At 50.8% G+C, this 20,010-nt stretch overlaps 2 protein-coding genes across 2 annotated transcripts in view; both read left to right on the top strand.

The window, feature by feature from the left end:
* Positions 1-7,530: 7,530 nt before the first annotated feature.
* Positions 7,531-18,238, top strand: cp110 (centriolar coiled-coil protein 110). The gene is made up of 13 exons (XM_084462406.1): positions 7,531-7,621; positions 8,347-8,482; positions 8,743-8,868; positions 9,011-10,261; positions 10,349-11,600; positions 11,767-11,939; positions 14,109-14,326; positions 15,152-15,288; positions 16,051-16,151; positions 16,343-16,444; positions 16,619-16,735; positions 17,306-17,388; positions 17,634-18,238. The coding sequence occupies exons 2-13, from the start codon at positions 8,348-8,350 to the stop codon at positions 17,788-17,790; spliced, it is 3,852 nt and encodes a 1,283-aa protein (XP_084318532.1). The 5' UTR covers positions 7,531-7,621; position 8,347; the 3' UTR covers positions 17,791-18,238.
* A 243-nt stretch (positions 18,239-18,481) lies between these two features.
* Positions 18,482-20,010, top strand: part of sirt7 (sirtuin 7) — a 6,396-nt gene continuing 4,867 nt past the window's right edge. Inside the window, exons 1-3 of the mRNA XM_084462402.1 lie at positions 18,482-18,620; positions 18,765-18,902; positions 19,967-20,010. The exon at positions 19,967-20,010 is cut by the window's right edge and continues 61 nt beyond it. Of these exons, the coding sequence (XP_084318528.1) occupies positions 18,528-18,620; positions 18,765-18,902; positions 19,967-20,010 (275 nt within the window). The 5' untranslated portion in view covers positions 18,482-18,527. The remainder of the gene's footprint in view (positions 18,621-18,764; positions 18,903-19,966) is intronic.

Here is a 20,010-nt window from a genome sequence, read left to right as displayed (position 1 = left end):
TAGACGGAGGGAGGGGTTGATGAAGAAGGAGAGAGAGAGAGAGAGAGAGGCGGGGCGAGGTGGTTGTTCAAAATGGAGTAGAACTGTGTATGTGTTCAATCCTAAGATGTTTCCTACTTCCCTCAACTCCTTTCCTCCATCATCACTGATCTGAATGAGCTGGATGGGTGTAATCATAACTCCTAATAAGCTTTGGCCATTTTGTTTTTCTCCTGCCCGGTTCTCATTTCATCACTGCTAGTGAAGGAAAGGAGACAAGGAGACAAGGAGAGGAAGCCTCTGAGGACTGTTGAGACGCAGCTTCCTGGTCAGTGGATCATCATTGGGCACAAGACTGTGGTGGTGTCACTCTCAAAGAGGTCGAAGGTCAGATTACAACACCAACAACTAACGAAAGGGGAGGGGTTCGGGGCGGGATTAGCATTTCGCCAGGACGACAGAGCCCGATAAAGCTGTGCCACACCGAAAACTTCAAAGAGAACTCTCCGGAAGAAAACCGAGTCTCCTGCAACAAGATAGAGGTATCCAATTGTATTTTTACTGGTTTTTGTATATCGTTATCGACATGGGGTCCAAAAAGTGTGTTCTCTGTGTGATCGTCCAATGAGGTGGCAGGATTTCTGTGAATGTCTGTGAGGCCAACGTCCGTTCTGCGCTACCATTGCTATGTTGCTATTTAGCCGTATTTTATCTTCTCTGTATCGGTCTCTCTCTCTCTCTCTCTCCTTCTCTCCGTCCTGCCGTGTTTTTGACTCCGGCGGGCTTCCGTACTGCGTCCCCTCCATTTCCTGCGTCTGCTGGGAGCAGATTAATCATAAACCACAGTAGAAGAGCGTGAAAATGAAAAAGGAATCTGGAATTTCGACAATTTGTAAAGTTTGAGACCTCAGGAAGTCTCATCGCCACTGGTTGCACTTGTAAAGTTGTTTAGCGAGACGTGAGAGTCTTCAGGCAAGAGGTCGTTGTTGTTATTGTTGGTTTTTTTACCCCAGGTGTACCCTTTGCTTACTAGAATGCGCTGACCAATCAGGGATCAGGCGGAGGAAGGCGTCCAATCACCGAGCGTAGCGCTTCGTCGTGCGACAGCTTAGCTAACAGGATTTCTGACCGCACCCCTTCGCGTGATCGGCCGCCTCATCTGTTTAGAAACTCTAGGGATAATTGAATGCAGCTACACGATGTTGAATTGATTTTTGTTTTAGAGAGGGGCTCATCTTTCCGTGGTTGTTTAGAATCTGTTTTTTGGGAAATGCAATACAATACTTGTTTCTGGGAAAGAGATCTTGTTTTTCTAAGTTATTGATTGAGCTGGCAGGGTGGTGCGTTTGTTCTGTTCCTTCTCATGGCATCGTTGGTTTTACTGTGACTGGTTGACTTTTTAACCCCCATCGACCCCCGCTGATCCTGACAGGTCACATGGTGACCTCTTTTGCCCCTGGGGTCACTTGGGATATAAGTGTTTTGGAACTCCCAAAGATGGCCGACATTCCAACTGTCAAAATAACAATTTCAGAACTTCGTTCTGGTTTTCATACGGGGTATTGTCCAGTCACACACGCTGGAAGGGTGTCAATTTCACAAGCTGTACCATAAAGCTCTCTGTGTTGCGTTCTGTATTCAAAATGAGTCTTTGTCTATATTGTGGTCGAGTCTTGAATTTTATAAATACATAGAGTATCTTTGCATTGTTTATAGAAACCTTAAAAAAAAAATATAATGAAAACTTGTTTGATATCTCTCATTTTGCAAATGTACCAAAAGTGGCTTAACTATTGAAGTCGATAGCTTTTCCTTCTTCTTCTTAGTGACTAGGCGCGTGTGTGTAACCGTGGACTAGCGTTTGGTGTGACGTGTGTGTACAGTACGTGACGAGGTAACGGTGTTGTTCACTGTGTGACGGATGTGACGTTGTTATCTGCTGTTGTCAGACAGAAGTGGTTGACGGTTGTCGTGGTTACCCGTATTTCCTGTGTCCCCTCGCTGTAGCTGTTGTATAGCTGTCAATATTTCACCGACACTAGCACTGTAGAAGGAACAGACACTATCATATCACATGCTTATAAATGCTTAACACATGCTTATAAATGCATTATAAACATCTTTCTTTCAAAATAGACTGAAAACCCTTTTTGGAAGCTCGATAAAACAAATGAAATCCAACTGTATTTAAGCCTCAAAATCCCAAATGTGATCTACTGAGACGAACGGTAAACATGAACAGACGTCAGAATCCTCAGGGTACAGCACACCAGAACTGCAGCAAGGGATCATGGGAAATACACGTTGGTCTCCTTGACAACCCCACCGTCCTCTGCTCTGATAATAAGTTCTCTTTTGTGACTTGTACCCATATTATTTAATGTACCCCCCCTCCCCTCTGCTGTGTAGAATTTCTAAGGATGTTATATATTTAAGCCGATTGTTTATGTTTATAATTGTTTGTTTGTTTATTCTGTAAATGCCAGGGAAGTGACACTTGTTGATGTTGTTGTTATTGTTGTTGCTGTCTGCACTGATTAATGGGACAATAACACCATGTGATACAGTCCCCCCCCCCACACACACACACACACACACACACACACCACAGAACCTTGATCGACTCCCACCCTCCCTAGTTCATCTAAGAGGGGGAAGATATTCACTGTAACACAACGCCAAACAGTGTCCAAAATGGAGGTTAAATGTTTCAGGAACAGGATCATAAATTGGAAACTAAATACGATTCTTCAATCAGTTGCACATCTATTAAATACCTGTACTTTTATTGAGCTGTATACAAACTCCGCCTGAACAAGCACAGACCAGACCAGCGGTCTCCTCTGACCAATAGGGATGCTAGTTAGAGCGGCGCTGGGCGGGGCCTGCCTCTGCTCAGACCTCCTGACTACACATTCAGAATGGGGGCGGGGGGGGGGGGGGGAGGGGGTAGGGCTTGGAGGTACTGTAGGAAAAAAGATGAGGCATCACAAACTCTTGCACTGATAAACATTTCTGGGTTCAACCAAGTGAGAAAATAGAGGGAGGAACATCGACTAAAAATCTTTGATAGGAACGATCCACCCTGAATACACTCATCTGGAATTTTACCATGAGCAAATATATATAGATATATATACACACTGTATATTTATGTATGTGATATATATGTAAAATATTGTCCTTTTTTCTGCTATTTTAAATGGGCAAAAAATGCTTTCTTTGACTGATCTGAGAAATAGTTCTGATGAGTTTTGATCCTCGTACTCTCTCTCTCTCTCTCCCTCTCTCTCCCTCTCTTTCTCCCTCCCTCTCTCTCTCTGTCTCTCCCTCTCTCTCTCTCTCTCTCTCTCTCCCTCTCTCTCTCTCCCTCTCTCTCTCTCTCCCTCCCTCCCTCTCCCTCTCTCTCTCCCTCTCCCCCTCTCTCTCTCCCTCTCTCTCCCTCTCTCTCTCTCTCTGTCTGTTTGCTTGTGTAATTGTGTTATTGATCCTGCATTGACTGTGGCAAGTCTTGTGGTGTGGGTTACATCCTTTGAGCAACACAAGGTTTTATAGGGAAAAAACACATCGTCAAGTAAATAAACAACAAAAATACACACTTTTCTAAGATGTGCTTGTTTTAACAGTATGTTGCAACGCCCAGAATAATCTGAATGTTTTTTTTTACTTTTGTTTTTGATAATTGTTTATTGTTTTGTTGTTTTTCTCGCCCCTTGTCGTTGGGTAGTGAGTGTGCGCACGTACATTGTCGTGGTGACCGTTGTCAAGTGAACCTCTTGCAAACTGGGCGGGGTATCTGGACAGGGGGCGGGGCTAGAACTCCCGCACTCAAGATGCCGTCACTCTTGTTGCCGTGGTTTTAAGTCATTGTCACGGTTAAAACGGCAGATAACCTTGTGACGGGTGACAAGAGGTCAATAATAGCTTTTATACAGTGTTTATCTACACGTCTTTCTGCGTCTATCTATCCATCTATCAAACTATTCATTTTGTGGTTATCTATAATTTTCAACCTTGTTTCTATGGAAAAAGCTTCCCTACTTCCTTACATGGAATCTGTGATCCAGGCCCATGCTGGCGCCCAGAGAATTGTGTGCAAGCAGAGACACGGGCAGATGTAGGGAAACACAGCCCTGGACTGTGTGTGTGTGTGTGTGCGTGTGTGTGTGCGCACATTTGCCTGCGTGTGTGTCTGTGTGTGTGCGTCGGTGAGTCCCATCGATCTGGCGGATGTCCAGAGGGCGCTGCTTGTCCGGCAGTGAGCTGACCCCGATGAACCCGAACGAACCCGCTCACTCCTCCTCAGTGGGCGGGGTCTCGCGTGAGCTCCCCAACGCTACCCAACCTCTCCCCAACGCTACCCAACCCCTCCCCAACGCTACCCAACCTCTCCCCAACGCTACCCAACCTCTCCCCAACGCTACCCAACCCCTCCCCAACCCTACCCAACCTCTCCCCAACGCTACCCAACCTCTCCCCAACGCTACCCAACCTCTCCCCAACGCTCCCCAACCTCTCCCCAACGCTCCCCAACCTCTCCCCAATGCTACCCAACCTCTCCCCAACGCTACCCAACCCCTCCCCAACGCTACCCAACCCCTCCCCAACGCTACCCAACCCCTCCCCAACGCTACCCAACCCCTCCCCAACGCTACCCAACCCCTCCCCAACGCTACCCAACCCCTCCCCAACGCTACCCAACCTCTCCTCAACGCTACCCAACCTCTCCCCAACCTCTCCCCAACGCTACCCAACCTCTCCCCAACGCTACCCAACCTCTCCCCTGTAGTGTCACAAAGAACCCGGCTGAGCCGACCAATGAGAGATCAATATGGTGGTTTATCTAAAACGCTGCAGAGGAAGGCTGACATCACCAGACAAAACAGACTTGGACGGACAAACAAAAAAACAACAAACAATAGTTCAAAAACAAAATGACAAGGGACAACCTCCCCACACATGTATCAATAGCACAGGACCGGCATAATGCAAGACATGTAACACATGCTGAACCCAATCATACACTTTTAAATCGAATGGAGTCCATTCCCAGTGTTTATAGTTCAATGCAGGGGCTTGGTGACCTCGTAACCTGGTAAATGTAGTTTTTCTCTGTACTCGTAACCTGGTGAATGTAGTTTTTCTCTGTACTCTTAGACGAGCCTGAAGGTTAAGCGACTGATGACCCAGACGCTCCCCTAGAAACAGTCATTTCCCCACAGGGGATAAACATACTGGACAGGTGAAAGCATACTTGCTGACACCAATCCTATGCTTTGTGAATCTACGTCGGGGTAGTCTGAGAGTACACACCGTGCCCCCCTCCCCAACGCACACACACACACACACACACACACACCTCTCCATTATTGTTTAACTAGAATGGGGAACTAGGAGGTTTACTGACTGGATCACCAAGCCCTTCTCTAGCTGGGGCACTGTGACACACACACACACACACTTAATCACACACACACACACACACACACACACACACACACACACACACACACTCATAGCGTCCATTTGTCTAGAAGTTGTGTGAATCATTAACTCTTAATCGTCCTACATTGACCAATCAGTGTCCGGTCAGTCTGATACTGACCAATCAGTGTCCGGTCAGTCTGATGGTTTTCCTGGTGAGCTACTGTAGTCACGCCACCTGATGTTGAGGGCTGGGCCCGCCCTCTTACTGTGGACCAATGGCAGATCAGTCTTTGGCTCTGCACCAATCATTGATCAGGGAAGATGAATGAACCAAGGTGCCCTTGTTTGGTGATTAGAGTGACGGTACATTTCGTGGCACTTCTGTGTGTGCGCATGCACTCCACACACACACACACACACACGCACAGTGTGAAAGGATGTTCTTTGGGAGGTCCTTCCACATCCCTCTTTTCCCCCTATCTCTCTCTCTCTCTCTCTCTCTCCTTCTCCCCTCCCTTTCTCCATCTTCTTTTTTTCTCTAATTTCTGTCTTTCAACAAATCACATGTTGTGTCAAGCGGTGAGCATATGACTCATGACTAGACTGTTCCTGGGAGCGAGAGTGTGTGTGTGTGAGTGTGTGTGTGCCTCCAAAGGATATAGTGATCAGCTGAAAGCTACTGTGTGTTAGTAAAGTAGTGAGAATACAGGCGGAAATTTAATAAATGTCCTGGCAATTCTGTGTTTGTTTTGTATTTATGTATTGGGTGTAATAAATTATTCTATCACAATACTTTGTATGGGAAAAATACTCAAAAGGTGACAGTCCATTTAATTGTAAGTATTTATTAACTAAATTATTGTACTTTTTTGCAATTTGTAGATAAGTGATGATGATGTGTTGGTAACCATAGAAATGACCTGTTTCATTCTTTGGCGTGTCTCCTAATTTATTGATGTACATATTGTATGTTTGTTGATAAACAGCTTCCTTTATTTTATATATGACCAATAAAACATTTTAAAAAGGACCAACTGCTTTTTAACCCCCACTTTCTTTTATGCATGGACTGGATGCATAAAAAGATTATAAATGTTAAATTTAAAACTGTGTCCATGACAACGGGCAAATCCCCCCCCCCAGAGCAAGGCAGAGAGATAAGTTGCTTCTGATTGTAGGTGGAAGCCTATATTATTGTATCCATCATGGCCACTGCACCGCAAGGTTTTACAACCAACACTAGGTGGTATCATCCATTCCTTAAAACAGCTTCCCCAGGTCCTTATGCTAGATATCCCCCCCATCTATCTCTTTAATGAGACACACTTTAGATAACAAACTGCACGAGGCCTGCTACCCCACAGCCGCTCGCGTTCCCACAAGCACAGCCTCGAACTCTGACCCCAAAAACACTTGATGGATTTGTCAGGTTCCGGCGTGCGGGTGATTAAATTGGCAATCTGGGACGAAGCTCTCCAGGTTACAACATTAATTTTGTTATCTGGGCGGCTCTCTGACCCAGTTCCATCTATACTGCAATGGGCCACCTTAACATTCATCTAGCTTGCACCTTCTCCTTCTCCTTCATGAGCTTTTAGGCCTAATTATGTGACCACATACATGCAATTTACAGTCTATTGGTGCAGTCAGTGTCATAAAATCTCTGATTAAGATCTATAAGCTATTTTAAGACTGAAAGCAAACAAGAGCTGTTTTTAGTCCAGTATGCCTGATCTTTTAGTAGGCTAATACAGGTACATCCACGAATATCCTATGCCTCAATCATCTTTAGTTTCCTAGGGGCCAGACCGGCCTGTAGGTGGCGCTAGCAGAGCATCTGACAGGCGGTTTGTTCCTTCCTGTCAAAGCGCCGGACGCGTGGAAAACACGGAGTGGATTCGGATCATCAATCTTGCATAATATCACATAAACCCCACACATTTCCCTGCTTTTATCGATCTACGTGATCATAATCGATGGAAGCAACCGTCGTGGGAGCGAAGAAGATCAGTTAAATCGTGTTAGTTAAATGTTTTCTGGTAAATCCAGTTCCCTCCGGGATCCATGCCGGGACTTGCGGACGCCAGAGTCACGCAGCTTCCAAACTGTCACTCTTGTTGGAGGCGGGTAAAATGTAAACACGCCTGTTGCTGTCTTAAGTTACTTTTGAATTTAATGGTATATCTCTCGGTTTGGAGTTCATTTAGCAGCCTGTGTAGGTGTAGTATTATATTAGTGTTGTATTATCTTTATGCTAGTTTCTTAACTTTTGTGTAACGTTATTGAATAGTCAGAATAGAGTTGGCTAGCTCTACTGCTAGCTAGTTAGGGTAGCTTGCTATCGTTAGCCATTGGAAACGTGAGCTTTTTTATTTAATGTATGTTTTGATAGGGACGGGAATAATAAACATGATAGTAAATGTGCCAGAATTAGCCAAAAATACAGCCAGTTCTCATAACAACAGCTGGCTAACGTTAGCTGAGCCTGTAACAGCCATGAGCTCTTCAAGTCGACAACAACTATTAGATATAAGGAGAGAGAGAGAGAGAGAGAAAGAGAGAGAGAGAGAGAGAGGGAGAGAGAGAGGGGGAGAGAGAGAGAGAGAGAGAGGGGGAGAGAGAGAAGGAGAGAGAGAGAAGGAGAGAGAGAGGGAGAGAGAGAGAGAGAGGGAGAGAGAGAGAGGGAGAGAGAGAGAGGGAGAGAGAGACAGAGAGAGAAGGAGAGAGAGGGAGGGAGAGGGAGAGAGACAGAGAGAGGGAGAGAGAGAGAACGAGGATCAAAACTCATCAGAACGATTTCTCAGATCAGTCAAAGAAAGCATTTTTTGCCCATTTAAAATAGCAGAGAAAAGACAATATTTTACATATATATCACATACATAAATATTAAAAAGCGTCTGCTACATGACTGTAATGTAACATAACCGGTTTGCGTTTCAGAATGGAGGACTACGAGGCGTTCACACGACGTCACCTCTCGGAGCTGAGGGAGGAGAGTGACGTCAGCCAACCGTCATGCGGACGTCATGGCGTCTCCGTGATCCGCTTCCGGGGGCTGGCCATCCTCCCGCCGTTGGTACGTCACCCTGTGAGCACATCCTCTTGACCACATAGCTGCTGATATGGAAAACACCGCTGTTCTAGAGCGGGTCGTTCAGTGATCGTAGGGGTCGGTGGTTCGAATCCCGGCTCCTCCCGACTACCTGTCGAAGTGTCCTTGGGCAGGACACTGAACCCCAAATTGCTCCCCTACCTAACTCTTCTGCTCACTGGTCGGTGGCACGTACTTTATGCGAGCGTGGTCCAGTCGTAACCTGTGTCCCGTCTGCTGTCCAGCTGTCAGGGAAGCAGAGAGAGGAGATGCAGAGACACAGGGAGGAGGCGCAGACGTTCGCGGTGAGGAGGCGCACAATGGCTGAAGCCAGGATGAGCTACGTTCACAATATGCTACACAGCGTCCATGTAAAGAAAACCATTTATTTTGTTCATCCGAAACCATTCTATCTCACTTCAATAGTCAATTTGTTGCGTGTATTACTACATTTGTGTGACCTGTGTGTGTGTGTGTGTGTGTGTGTGTGTGTGTGTGTGTCTTCTCTCTCAGTTGAGGAGTGCGCCGACTTTGGAAGAGTTCTTTCAGGGAGAGTGCGGCCTAATAAACGCATCAAAGCCCGTCAACCATCCAGCCACCAGTCCATCTTCGTCTCAGCATGATGATGTAATGGCGTCGCACAGTGATTACACCAAGGACAGCCTCTCCTTCTCACCACCCACGGTTCTGATGCATGGTGGGAAACCGCTCGGCGGCGGCCCCGCCTTAACGTCCACAGCCCACGGTGCCTTTTCGACCAATCGCCTCACGTCACCTCGTACCCACACCGCCAGCGCCTCCAATCAGACGCCTGCGCTCGCGTCCCCAAAAGAGCCCGGGAGCCGACCACGCGGGGGTCAGGATGGGGAGGAGCTCACCTCTGACCCCCTGGCTGATGTAAGCCACCAGTCCCTGTCCTCGGGTTATGTCACGTACGAGAACGCGGAGAACGCCGACCGCGCCTCGGCCAGGAGCGGCGCCGGGGAGAGCCACGGGCCGGACGCGCTAATGACCCAGGGGGGCTTCTTCCTCCATAACACCTCCGATCCCGTCTCCATTATCAGCCACCCCCCGGTAGACGCAGAGGACCTGGAGTTCGGCTGCGCCGGGGAGCCCGCGCACTATGATGATGTCATAACGGGTTGTCCTGCGGACGTAACGGCGGCCTACCCGGGGGGAGGGTTGCTGACTCCGCCCCCCTCGTACGGCGACGAGGACGCGGCTCCTCCGATGGGCGACCCCGGGGCGAGTCGGCCGGGGAGCGTTTGCGAGTTCTCGGAGAAATCGGCCCGATGGAGAACGGACCCGGACCCGCCCCTCCGGGAGGCGCGCTCGGACCCTCCCCCGGTAGGAAACGCGCCGTCCGCAGACGGCGACGCTCGGGAACGGAGCCTGGACCGGGATGGAGAACCGGGTGAGAACAGGGTGGGGGACGTGAACCCAGAACCCCCGGGGGAGGAGGTGGAGGAGGAGGAGGAGGAGGAGGTGGAGGGTCCGTACAGGCTGAGCCTCCAGACCCTGCTGAAGAAATCCCAAGAGCACCGGCGGCGCCAACGCCAGCTGAGGAACCGGGCCAGGGCGGCCAGAACCCAGGAGAGGAGCGGGGAGCAGGGGAGGAGGAGAGGAGAGGAGGAGGAAGAAGAGCACGGGTTATCCGATAAGGAGAACGACGCGTTCCCCGTAACCAGGGAGAGGAGGGGACGGGAGGCGGGGCGCGTGCAGTTCTCCGTTCCCGCCGCGGGAACGTTCCGGAAGGAGGCCTGGGCTCCGAGAGGAGGAGGAGGAGGAGGAGGGGAGGAGAAGCATCCTGGAGGAGAGGGACGCCACGGCGAGGAACGTGGCGAAGGAAAGATGGAGACCGGAGGGAAACGTTCCAATGGAGGCGGAGACGGCGCCGAGGCCGAGGGCCCGACCTCTGGAGACGTTCGCCTAGACCTCTCGCCGGAGGTCGTGGCCGAGCTGCGGTCCCTAGACCGCCTCCCCCGGTCGCCGTACCCGACCCTGGAGGCCTCGCCCCAGACCAGGGGCCCGGGTACATCCCGAGGCCCGGCTAGGCCTCCCTCACTGGGGGGCGGGAAGTTCCAGGCCGTCCCTACTCCTCAGCTCTGCATGAGCCCCGTTCGCTGCAAGAGCGCCGGCGACGCCAAGCCTCGCGGAGAGGTCGGCGGTGGAGGCGGCGCCCCCAAGAGGAACCTCCGGCTCAACGCACCTTCGAACGTAGAACGGGAGGTTTTGCCGGAGCAGAAAAAAGGCCATCGAGACTCCGAGGGTCCCACGGCGTCTCCTATGGCGCCCCCGGTGCCCGGGGTTGGCGTGGCGGCCTCGGCGTCCAGGAGCGCCGAGCAGATGGCTCAGCTGGAGCTCAACCTGTCGAGTCTAAAAGCTCTGATCTCGGACCTGGCGAACACGCTCGCCGAGACGGCGGACGACCGCAAGCGCGATCCCGGCGGCGAGTTCGACGGCGAGCTCGCTGAAGTTGACCCGGACGACCTTGTGGCGGCCCTCGACCACTTTCACCTCGACTCTTCCGGGCGCCATGATGATAGCGACTTCATTAGTGAGCAACGGACAGGAACGGCTAGAGGCGGAGCAGAGGGTGTGGCTATAGGCCGAGTCCAGGAATTGGACCGCGTAGCACCGGCTAAGGAAGTTAGCATCGTCGCTAACAGGAAACCGGAGGAAGGTCGTAAGCATCAGCAGGCTAGCTGCGTCACCTCACTGGCGCAGAAGATGCGCGTTCCCGACGCGTTCCGGAAGGTGCCGCCGCCCGAAACGGCGTTCCCGCGCAAGGGTCCCGTCCTCTCCGACGCCAGCAACCACCCGGTGGACAGGGAAGACCCCTCCCACATCCTGTCCCTCAACCGCTCCTACGACGTGGACACGCCCTCGGGGCTGTGGCTCCAGGAAGGGTCGGGGTCAGAGTTGAGAGGTCGCACCCCTCTCCAGTGGAAGCAGCTGACGCCTGAGAGTGAGGGGGGGGCGGGGGGGCAGGGGGGGGCCTCGAGGGCCAAGCGGAGACTGGTCATGCACGCCACAGCAGCGAGCGAGGGAAGAAGAGGAGGAGGAAGAGGAGGAGTCAGACCTCAGTCAAGTACTCCTAAAGGTAACGACTCCACGATCAACACATTGAGGTCACGGGGGGAGGGGATTACCCGTCTCTCTGATCGATTATGATCCTTACAAAAATTTGAATTTCTCCATTCGTGCCGTGCGTTAGTATTCTACGTACTGTAAGCCTGACCGGAGCTGACCTCTGACCCTGATTACAGGCAGGGGCCAGCGGACGGAGGGAGTGTGTGTGGAGGGAGTGTGTGTGGAGGGAGTGTGTGTGGAGGGAGTGTGTGTGGAGGACGGGAGGAAGCAGCAGCTCAGACACACACACGCCGCCCAGGTCAAGCAGCTGCAGGAGGAGCAGAGACGACAGCAGCAGGAGCTACTGCAGGTACACACACACACACTCACACACTCTCACACACACACACACACACACACACACACGCACACATGCACACACACATACACACACACACACACACATGCACACACACAGACGCACACACACACACACACACACACACACACACAGACGCACATACACACAAGCACGCACACACACGCACACACATACACACACACACATGCACACACACATGCACACACACGCACACACACGCACATACACACAGACGCACATACACACAAACACACACAGACGCACATACACACAAACACACAGACGCACAAACACACACAGACGCACACACACACACACACACACACACACAGAAGCACATACACACAAACACACACAGACGCACATACACACAAACACACACAGACGCACATACACACAGACGCACACAGACGCACATACAAACACACACACACACACACAGACACACACACACTCTGTCCTTAGCACTAGTAAAGAGTGTGTGAAGACATTTGCTCAGTACAGGGACCTGCAGACTACATCCACACTGTCTGTTTTAAAACGTGTAACTTTTGCTACGTTTACGCCTAGCGTCCACGCTACTCTGGTGTTTTCAAACCCCTAAAAGGGAGACTTTTGACCCAGACGCCCGCGTGACGCTGTTTCGTCACGCCCCTATCACGAGACCCTTTCCCTGAACAAATCAAACGACATCAGCCGTGACTACCAGTGGTTAATTCAACATGGACAACATCATTCGTGTTGTTACCTTGTTGTCTATTCTAGCTGTTGAGCAGTTAAGTTGTGCATTTTCTAATGCTACTACTACAATACTACTATAATTACTACTACAATACTACTACAATTACTAACTACTACAATTACTACTACAATTACTACTACAATACTACTACAATTACTACTACAATACTACTACAATTACTACTACAATACTACTACAATACTATTCACAATTTCAGCAGCGTTATCAGCTCTGAATGGAGCGCCGGTTTTGGGTGAGGCTGGTTTTGGGTGAGGCTGGTTTTGGGCGAGGCCGGTTTTGGGTGAGGCCGGTTTTGGGTGAGGCCGGTTTTGGGTGAGGCCGGTTTTGGGTGAGGCTGGTTTTGGGTGCTTCCAGTTCACACCAGCAGGCGCACGCCCGGTGTGCGTGAATGAACGGTCATGTGATGATGCTTTGTCAGGCGTGTTGGTTTGGACGTCGTCGGAAAGGATTTCTGAAACGGTGCTAAAACGCTCGTGTGGACAGAGACAGTTTTTTCCTTTTATAAAGAGACCGTATTAGTGTGGATGTAGTCTCAGTGAGCCTACTACAAATGTTTCATTTGATCTCTAAGAGGTGTGTGTGTGTGTGTGTGTGTGTGTGTGTGTGTGTGTGTGTGTGTGTGTGTGTGTGTGTGTGTGTGTGTGTGTGTGTGTGTGTGTGTGTGTGTGTGTCTTACACCCAAGGACACCTGCTGTGCTCTGGCACCCATTCCTTAATCGCCCTCCTTCCCTGTGTGTGTGTGTGTGTGTGTGTGTGTGTGTGTGCGTGTGTGTGTGTGTGTGTGTGTGTTTGCGTGTCCTTGCCCTAGTATTAATTACAGCTTCTGCCTCTGTTTAATTAATGCGACTGTAACAACGCCATCATTAACATAAGCTGATTAATAATACAACTCCTGAAGTTCTTTCTCTCCTTCTCCTCCCTCCATCATTTCTGTGTGATGTGTGTTGGGGGGGCGGAGGGAGGAGGGTTGGGTGTGTGTGTGTGTGGGGGGGGGGGGGGGGTTGAAACGGAGAAAGAGGATAATTTGTTTAATTCATGAGAGTGTGGTTGGTGCCAGAGTGCTACTGCTAATGGTCCTCTCTCTCTCTCTCTCTCTCTCTCTCTCTCTCTCTCTCCTCATCCTTCATTATCTTTCTCGCTCCCTCTCTCCTCCTCCAATTTGCTCCCTCTCCTCCCCCTCTCTGCGTCCCATCCCTCCCCTTCTGTTCTCCTAATGAATATCCTCCTCTCATTCGCTGTCTTCCCCAAATTACATCCCTCTCTCCCCACCCCTGCCTCCCTCTTTCTTTCCATTGTCCTTCTCCCCTCTCTCTCTCTCTCTCTCTCCCTCCCTCTCTCTCCCTCCCTCTCTCTCTCTCTCCCTCCCTCCCTCTCTCTCTCCCTCTCTCCTCCAGATCTTGTCCATGCGTTACCGTGTCCTCCAGAGCGTGTCGTTCCCCTGCCCCGTATCCAGCTCACGTCCAGGGGACGACGCCTCCTCCCTCCCCCTCCTCTCCCTCCTCCCCCTGTCTCCCTCCTCCCCAGGCTCCTCCCCCCCTCCTCCTCCTCCTCCTCCCCGGCAGAGCAGAGCCCCTCCCTCCCCCCCGGCCCCCCGTCTGCCTCGCCCTCCCAGGTACGGGGAACTCACCGGCCAACATCTGTTTATTACCATGTAATGAGCCTGGTTCACACATACCAGGGATCTGACAGCATGCGCTGCTGTAGAGGACAGGGGACAGGACAGGACAGAGGACAGGGTGCAGGACAGGACAGGACAGGGTGCAGGACAGGACAGGGTGCAGGACAGAGGACAGGGTGCAGGACAGGGTGCAGGACAGGACAGTGGACAGGGTGCAGGACAGGACAGAGGACAGGACAGAGGACAGGACAGAGGACAGGACAGAGGACAGGGTGCAGGACAGGACAGGGTGCAGGACAGGGGACAGGACAGAGGACAGGGTGCAGGACAGGACAGGGTGCAGGACAGGGGACAGGGTGCAGGACAGGACAGTGGACAGGGTGCAGGACAGGGTGCAGGACAGAGGACAGGGTGCAGGACAGGACAGGGTGCAGGACAGGACAGGGTGCAGGACAGGACAGAGGACAGGACAGGGTGCAGGACAGGACAGAGGACAGGACAGAGGACAGGACAGAGGACAGGACAGAGGACAGGACAGAGGACAGGACAGGGTGCAGGACAGTGCAAAGACATAACAGTGCAAATTAAATACAAAAAAAACAGTGCAAACTAAATACAGTGCAATTTGCAAATTACGATATAGCAAAAAAAGAGGGCAAAATGCAATATACACACTAAATACAGAACTCAGATGACTTGAATTGAACTTAAATTCACAATTTACAATCAAAGAATTAAATCAGTCAATCGAGTTAGACAGTTTATGTACGAACTTGAATTGAATATGTGTTCTCTTGGTGTTCTGCCCTCTCTCCTTAGGACCAAGTTGTTCTGGTGGGGTTCGAACTCACGACCCCTGCTCTTGGGGGTAATCTCTCTGATTTGTTCATTGGAGGACCCGATCACTCCATCATCACCATCAAATAGCCTCGCTCGCACAACCATGGCATCATCACGCAACACCATTTATTATGACACCGTTTAATACCATAGACTCATAGATGCTGCATTTATCCCCAATGGGAAATCGTTGATACTCTACTTCATTAGTTCATTATCTTAAGGGAAAATGTGTCATTTGACATCTAGACCTGAGCTAGCCACCCGTCACGCCCTCCAGACCCGGGTGTCGTGGCCCCGTAGACCGCAGTCTGACACCTGGACGTCCTATCTTGGGTCATCCGGTAAAAGCGGGTGATAACGCGGGTGTTTTCGGGGTGATTTGGCAGCAGCTGTGTGATCAGCCCTGAACCACACCACCACACCACCACAAAGACCTTGAGAATCTAGCTGGGGAAATTAATTGGTTGTCATTGATGGAATTGGTATTCTCCTCTCTCTCTCTCCCCCTCCCTCCCTCCCTCCCTCCGTCCCTCCCTCCCTCTCTCTCTCTCCCTCTCCCTCTCCCTCTCCCTCTCCCTCTCCCTCTCCCTCTCCCTCTCCCTCTCCCTCCCTCTCTCCCACTCCCACTCCCCCTCCCTCCCTCCCTACCTACCTCCCTCCCCCCCTCCCTCCCTCTCTCTCTCTCTCTCACCTTCCCTCCCTCCCTCTCTCTCACCCGCCCTCCCTCCCTCTCCCCCCTCCCTCCCTCTCCCCCCCCCCTCCCCCCCTCCCTCCCTCCCTCCCTCCCTCTCTCCCTCCCTCCCTCTCTCCCTCTCCCCCCTCCCTCCCTCTCTCCCTCCCTCCCTCTCTCTCTCCTCAGTCCTCCAGGTCTCTCCCTGTGTTCCAGCGCCCCCTGGTGGCGGCGGCTGTGAAAGGCTTCCTGACCAGGAGGCTGCTGAAGACTGAGAGACTGGGGCAGCTGCTGCGCACCATCAAGGTGAAACACACACACACACACACACACACACACACACACACAAACACACACACAGTATTCTAATTATGCCCATACAGCTAAAATTGGTGCGTGTGTCTGTGTCTGTGTCTGTGTGTGTGTGTGTGTGTGTGTGTGTGTGTGTGTGTGTGTGTGTGTGTGTGTGTGTGTGTGTGTGTGTGTTGGCCCCTCAGGACACCCAGACGTTCCTGCAGGCCTTCCGGCCCCAGACCCCCGGCAGAGGAGAGTTCAGCAGCAGACAGGACCTGGCGCTGCAGGAGAGGGTCACGCTGCAGGTACCACACACACACACACACACACACACACACACACACACACAAATAACTACCATTTCAATGTTTATAACATTATACATTTCCTTGCATTCTCTGACACTCACTCTTATGATGTATACACACACACACACACACACACACACACAGTTGACCCCTGTCCCCGCTGCGTTGCAGCTGCGCTCGGCGCGGTACGAGGTCCACGACGTCTTCTTCAGCCTGTCCGTCGGGGACAGGATGCAGATCATCAGCTGGGACCGCCAGCTGGCCCGCGAGAGGCAGCTCAAACGACAGGTAACCTTCAGACAACATCTCCGCAACGTTCGGACAACGTCCCTAAACTTTCAGGCAACGTCTCACTAACGTTCGCACAACGTTGGCACGGCCCTGAGGCGATTTCTCCTCAATGTCGGGGTCCGCCATTTTTTCCTTCAGTCGGGGTCCAACGTTTGTGGAATGTTCTGGAATGCTCTGATAAAGACGTTCCTGAAAGTGCCTTATCCCTACATGCAGAACTCTCTCTGGCCATGTGAGGGCGCCAAAGCATCGCTGACCCCATAACGGTCGTCACTGAGGAGAATATATTTTTTCTCTAGTTTGTTTATGTTGACCTCCATTTTTAAAGTGTGGGGCTGATGGGAAACGTGTCACATGGTGCCGACAGCTTTTCCTCACAGTCCATATTTGGACGTGTGCCTGCGTTTTTCAAGTTTAGGAAATGTGTGTTTCTCAGGTTCTGGTTAGGATTTGTGAACAAGAGATGGGAATTGTATTCTCACTGTGTGTGTGTGTGTGTGTGTGTGTGTGTGTGTGTGTGTGTGTGTGTGTGTGTGTGTGTGTGTGTGTGTGTGTGTGTGTGTATAGAGTGGAGACCCAGGACAGTCCAGGGGGAGGAGCTCTCTGTCGGCCGCCACCCAGAAAGCCCTGGAGAGGAAGAGGGGTGTGATGTGAGTGACGGCCCGTGACGCCCTCACCCAGACCACGTCTGGCGTGAGCCCTGGTTCTGTTGACCGTGGGACGACGACGGTGGCCTTGGTCACTGACCTGGTCTTCACTGATACACCACTCGCGACAAACACTACTTTGAACTTGAATTAAACTCATCCCTTTTTTTCTTCTCTCTCTCTCTCTCTCTCTCTCTCTCTCTCTCTCTCTCTCTCTCTTTCTCCTCTCTCTCCTCTCCCTCCATCAGGATACAGATGAAGGCAGCAGAGAGACAGAAGAAAGCTGGGACACGGGTCAGGGTTGAACCAGGGGTCAGGGTTGAACCAGGGGTCAGGGTTGAAGCCCAAGCCCAACAGTTGAAGCCCAACCCTCGCAGGGTCCCCAAAACCAGTCGACCTCGATAGAGCCCGTCACCCCGGGAGACGAGAAGAGAAAAGAAGATGTCTGTCATCCTCGAAAACAACCGTCAGCCAATCATCAGCTTCTGTCATCTCTCTCTTTTTTACATTTGAAAAGCTCAACAATTCATCTTCTGATGTGCCTATGGAAGTGTGTCTTTTCCAATGACCAAGTGATTAGTATTACTCCTGTTACACTGTGTTAAATGTGATTGTATTCAAGACAGGACCACGATAGTTTGTTACCGTTATGCGATGTTGGAGACAATCTTTTCTTCTCACCACAAGAGTTTGATGCTTATCTTTTTGGACCCAGTGTTTGTAGGCTAGTTGGGCCAGGTTTTCACATTTTCTACTGTTTCTATGATTCATATTTTTAATATACCGATTGATTATTGGGATAGGGAACTTGCAACCAAAGCACAGTCAAACCAAGTCTATTTTTAAAGTCCAATGTTCTTCCATACTGGATATTTTTAAGTGTCCTAAGTTATTTGGTATTTATTTGTGTTGATAATAAATATTTTTACCAAACATTTCCATATTATTTTTTACGGCTACCTATCTCTTTAAAATCAACGTGAAAGATAAGAAATGTTGGCAGTTTTCCCAAACAGTTCACCAACACAGCCCAACCAGCAGGGGCGCTGTTTCACTGGAAACAACTTTCACCTTCATAACATCCGTCGGCTGCTGTCGTTGTTCCTACCCTCGGTGCTTTGTTTTGAATCCCAGCTGAGAGAATGGACACCGGCGGTTCCGCCCGGGCGGAGAGAAAAGCTCTGGAGAAGGAGAAAATACTCCAGCGAGAGAACCAGAGAAAGACGGTTAAACTGGTGAGACGAGGGACAGGGGGGGGGTCGTGTTTTCATTTTGGAGGTTTGACTGGTATAAACAGTAGGTAGGTTTTTAGAAATCCGTGTTCCGGTGTCGCCAGTATGCCCTGACCCTTAACCCTGACCCTAACCCTGACCCTCCAGGTCGCCACCATCCTGAAGAAACCGGAGGACGAGCGGACCGAGGAGGAGGCGGCCGTGCTGCTCCGTCACCGGGACACGGCGGACGAGCTCTCCCAGCGGCAGGTCCGCAACACCGGCCTCAAGAGGAAGCAGGAGGAGGTGTGTGTGTGTGTGTGTGTGTGTGTGTGTGTGTGTGTGTGTGTGTGTGTGTGTGTGTGTGTGTGTGTGTGTGTGTGTGTGTGTGTGTGTGTGAGAGAGAGAGAGAGAGAGAGGGGGGGGGGAGAGAGAGAGAGAGAGGGGGGGAGGGAGAGGAAAAGAGGGAAGGAGAGAAAGAGAGAGAGGGAGAGACAGAGGAAGAGAGGGAGAGGAAGAGAAAGAGGGGGAGGGAGAGAGAGACAGGGAGAGAGAAAAAGAGAGAGAGGGGGAGGGAGAGAGAGACAGGGAGAGAGAAAAAGAGAGAGAGGGGGAGGGAGAGAGAGAGAAAGAGAGAGAGGGAGAGACAGAGGAAGAGAGAGAGAGGTAGGGAGAGAGAGACAGAGGGAGAGATTCACAGCCTTGCATGATGTGCCTTTTCTGAGAGAAGGAGAGAGGGAGGGAGGGAGGGAGGAAAGGGAGGAAGGGTGTGAGGTCAGAGCCCTCATAACAAGAAATGTCTTCCTCCCCTACGCACCCCATCTCACCTGGGACCTTCATCTGGCATCACAGATATCTATTTGTGTGTGTGTGTGTGTGTGTGTGTGTGTGTGTGTGTGTGTGTGTGTGTGTGGTCTACCAATCTAGATACCGATATAACCGCTTGCCTTGTTTGTAGCTGTTTTCATTGACTCTTGCACTTATTGCTGTATTATTATTGCGGTTATCGTACTGTATTTATTGTTGTATTGTTTGTTGTGATCTATTATATTGTATTTTATTTCTTTTTTTACTCGGTGACATCGCAAACGAGGGCTTGGTCACCCTCAATGGATTTTCCGAGCCTAAATAAAGGTTATAAATGAAAAAATCAGGCGGTTCCTCGTCTCATTCAAGGCTGTGTGTGAGAATCCCGTCACAGTTCTCCAGTGCCACAAAGACGAGTCACTCCTTCCATGTTGTGGAGAGATGAGGAGAGGAAACCTGTTTAGACTGTTGGGACGCGCCCACTCTTCCTAACAAACCTCTCTAAAGTTGTCATGTTTTTTAAAAGCTGTTAGTCTCTCTGATGTGTCTGGATGCTGTTGCAGGTGTATGACGACGCGGAGCAGCTGAGGGTTAAAGTTCACCAGCT

Source organism: Borostomias antarcticus (assembly GCF_949987555.1).
Source record: "Borostomias antarcticus genome assembly, contig: scaffold_261, whole genome shotgun sequence".
In the NCBI taxonomy this organism is placed as follows: Eukaryota; Metazoa; Chordata; class Actinopteri; order Stomiiformes; family Stomiidae; genus Borostomias; species Borostomias antarcticus.
Note: the sequence above shows the minus strand (reverse complement) of the source record. Positions and strands in the feature narration are given on the sequence as shown.

Coding starts and splice junctions, on each gene's coding strand:
- cp110 (XM_084462406.1), top strand. CDS start 8,348: ATGGAGGACTACGAGGCGTTCACACGACGTCACCTCTCGGAGCTGAGG. Junction 14,327..15,151: donor CGTCTGCCTCGCCCTCCCAG/GTACGGGGAACT, acceptor CTCTCTCCTTAG/GACCAAGTTGTTCTGGTGGG. Junction 16,736..17,305: donor AGAGGCAGCTCAAACGACAG/GTAACCTTCAGA, acceptor GTGTGTGTATAG/AGTGGAGACCCAGGACAGTC.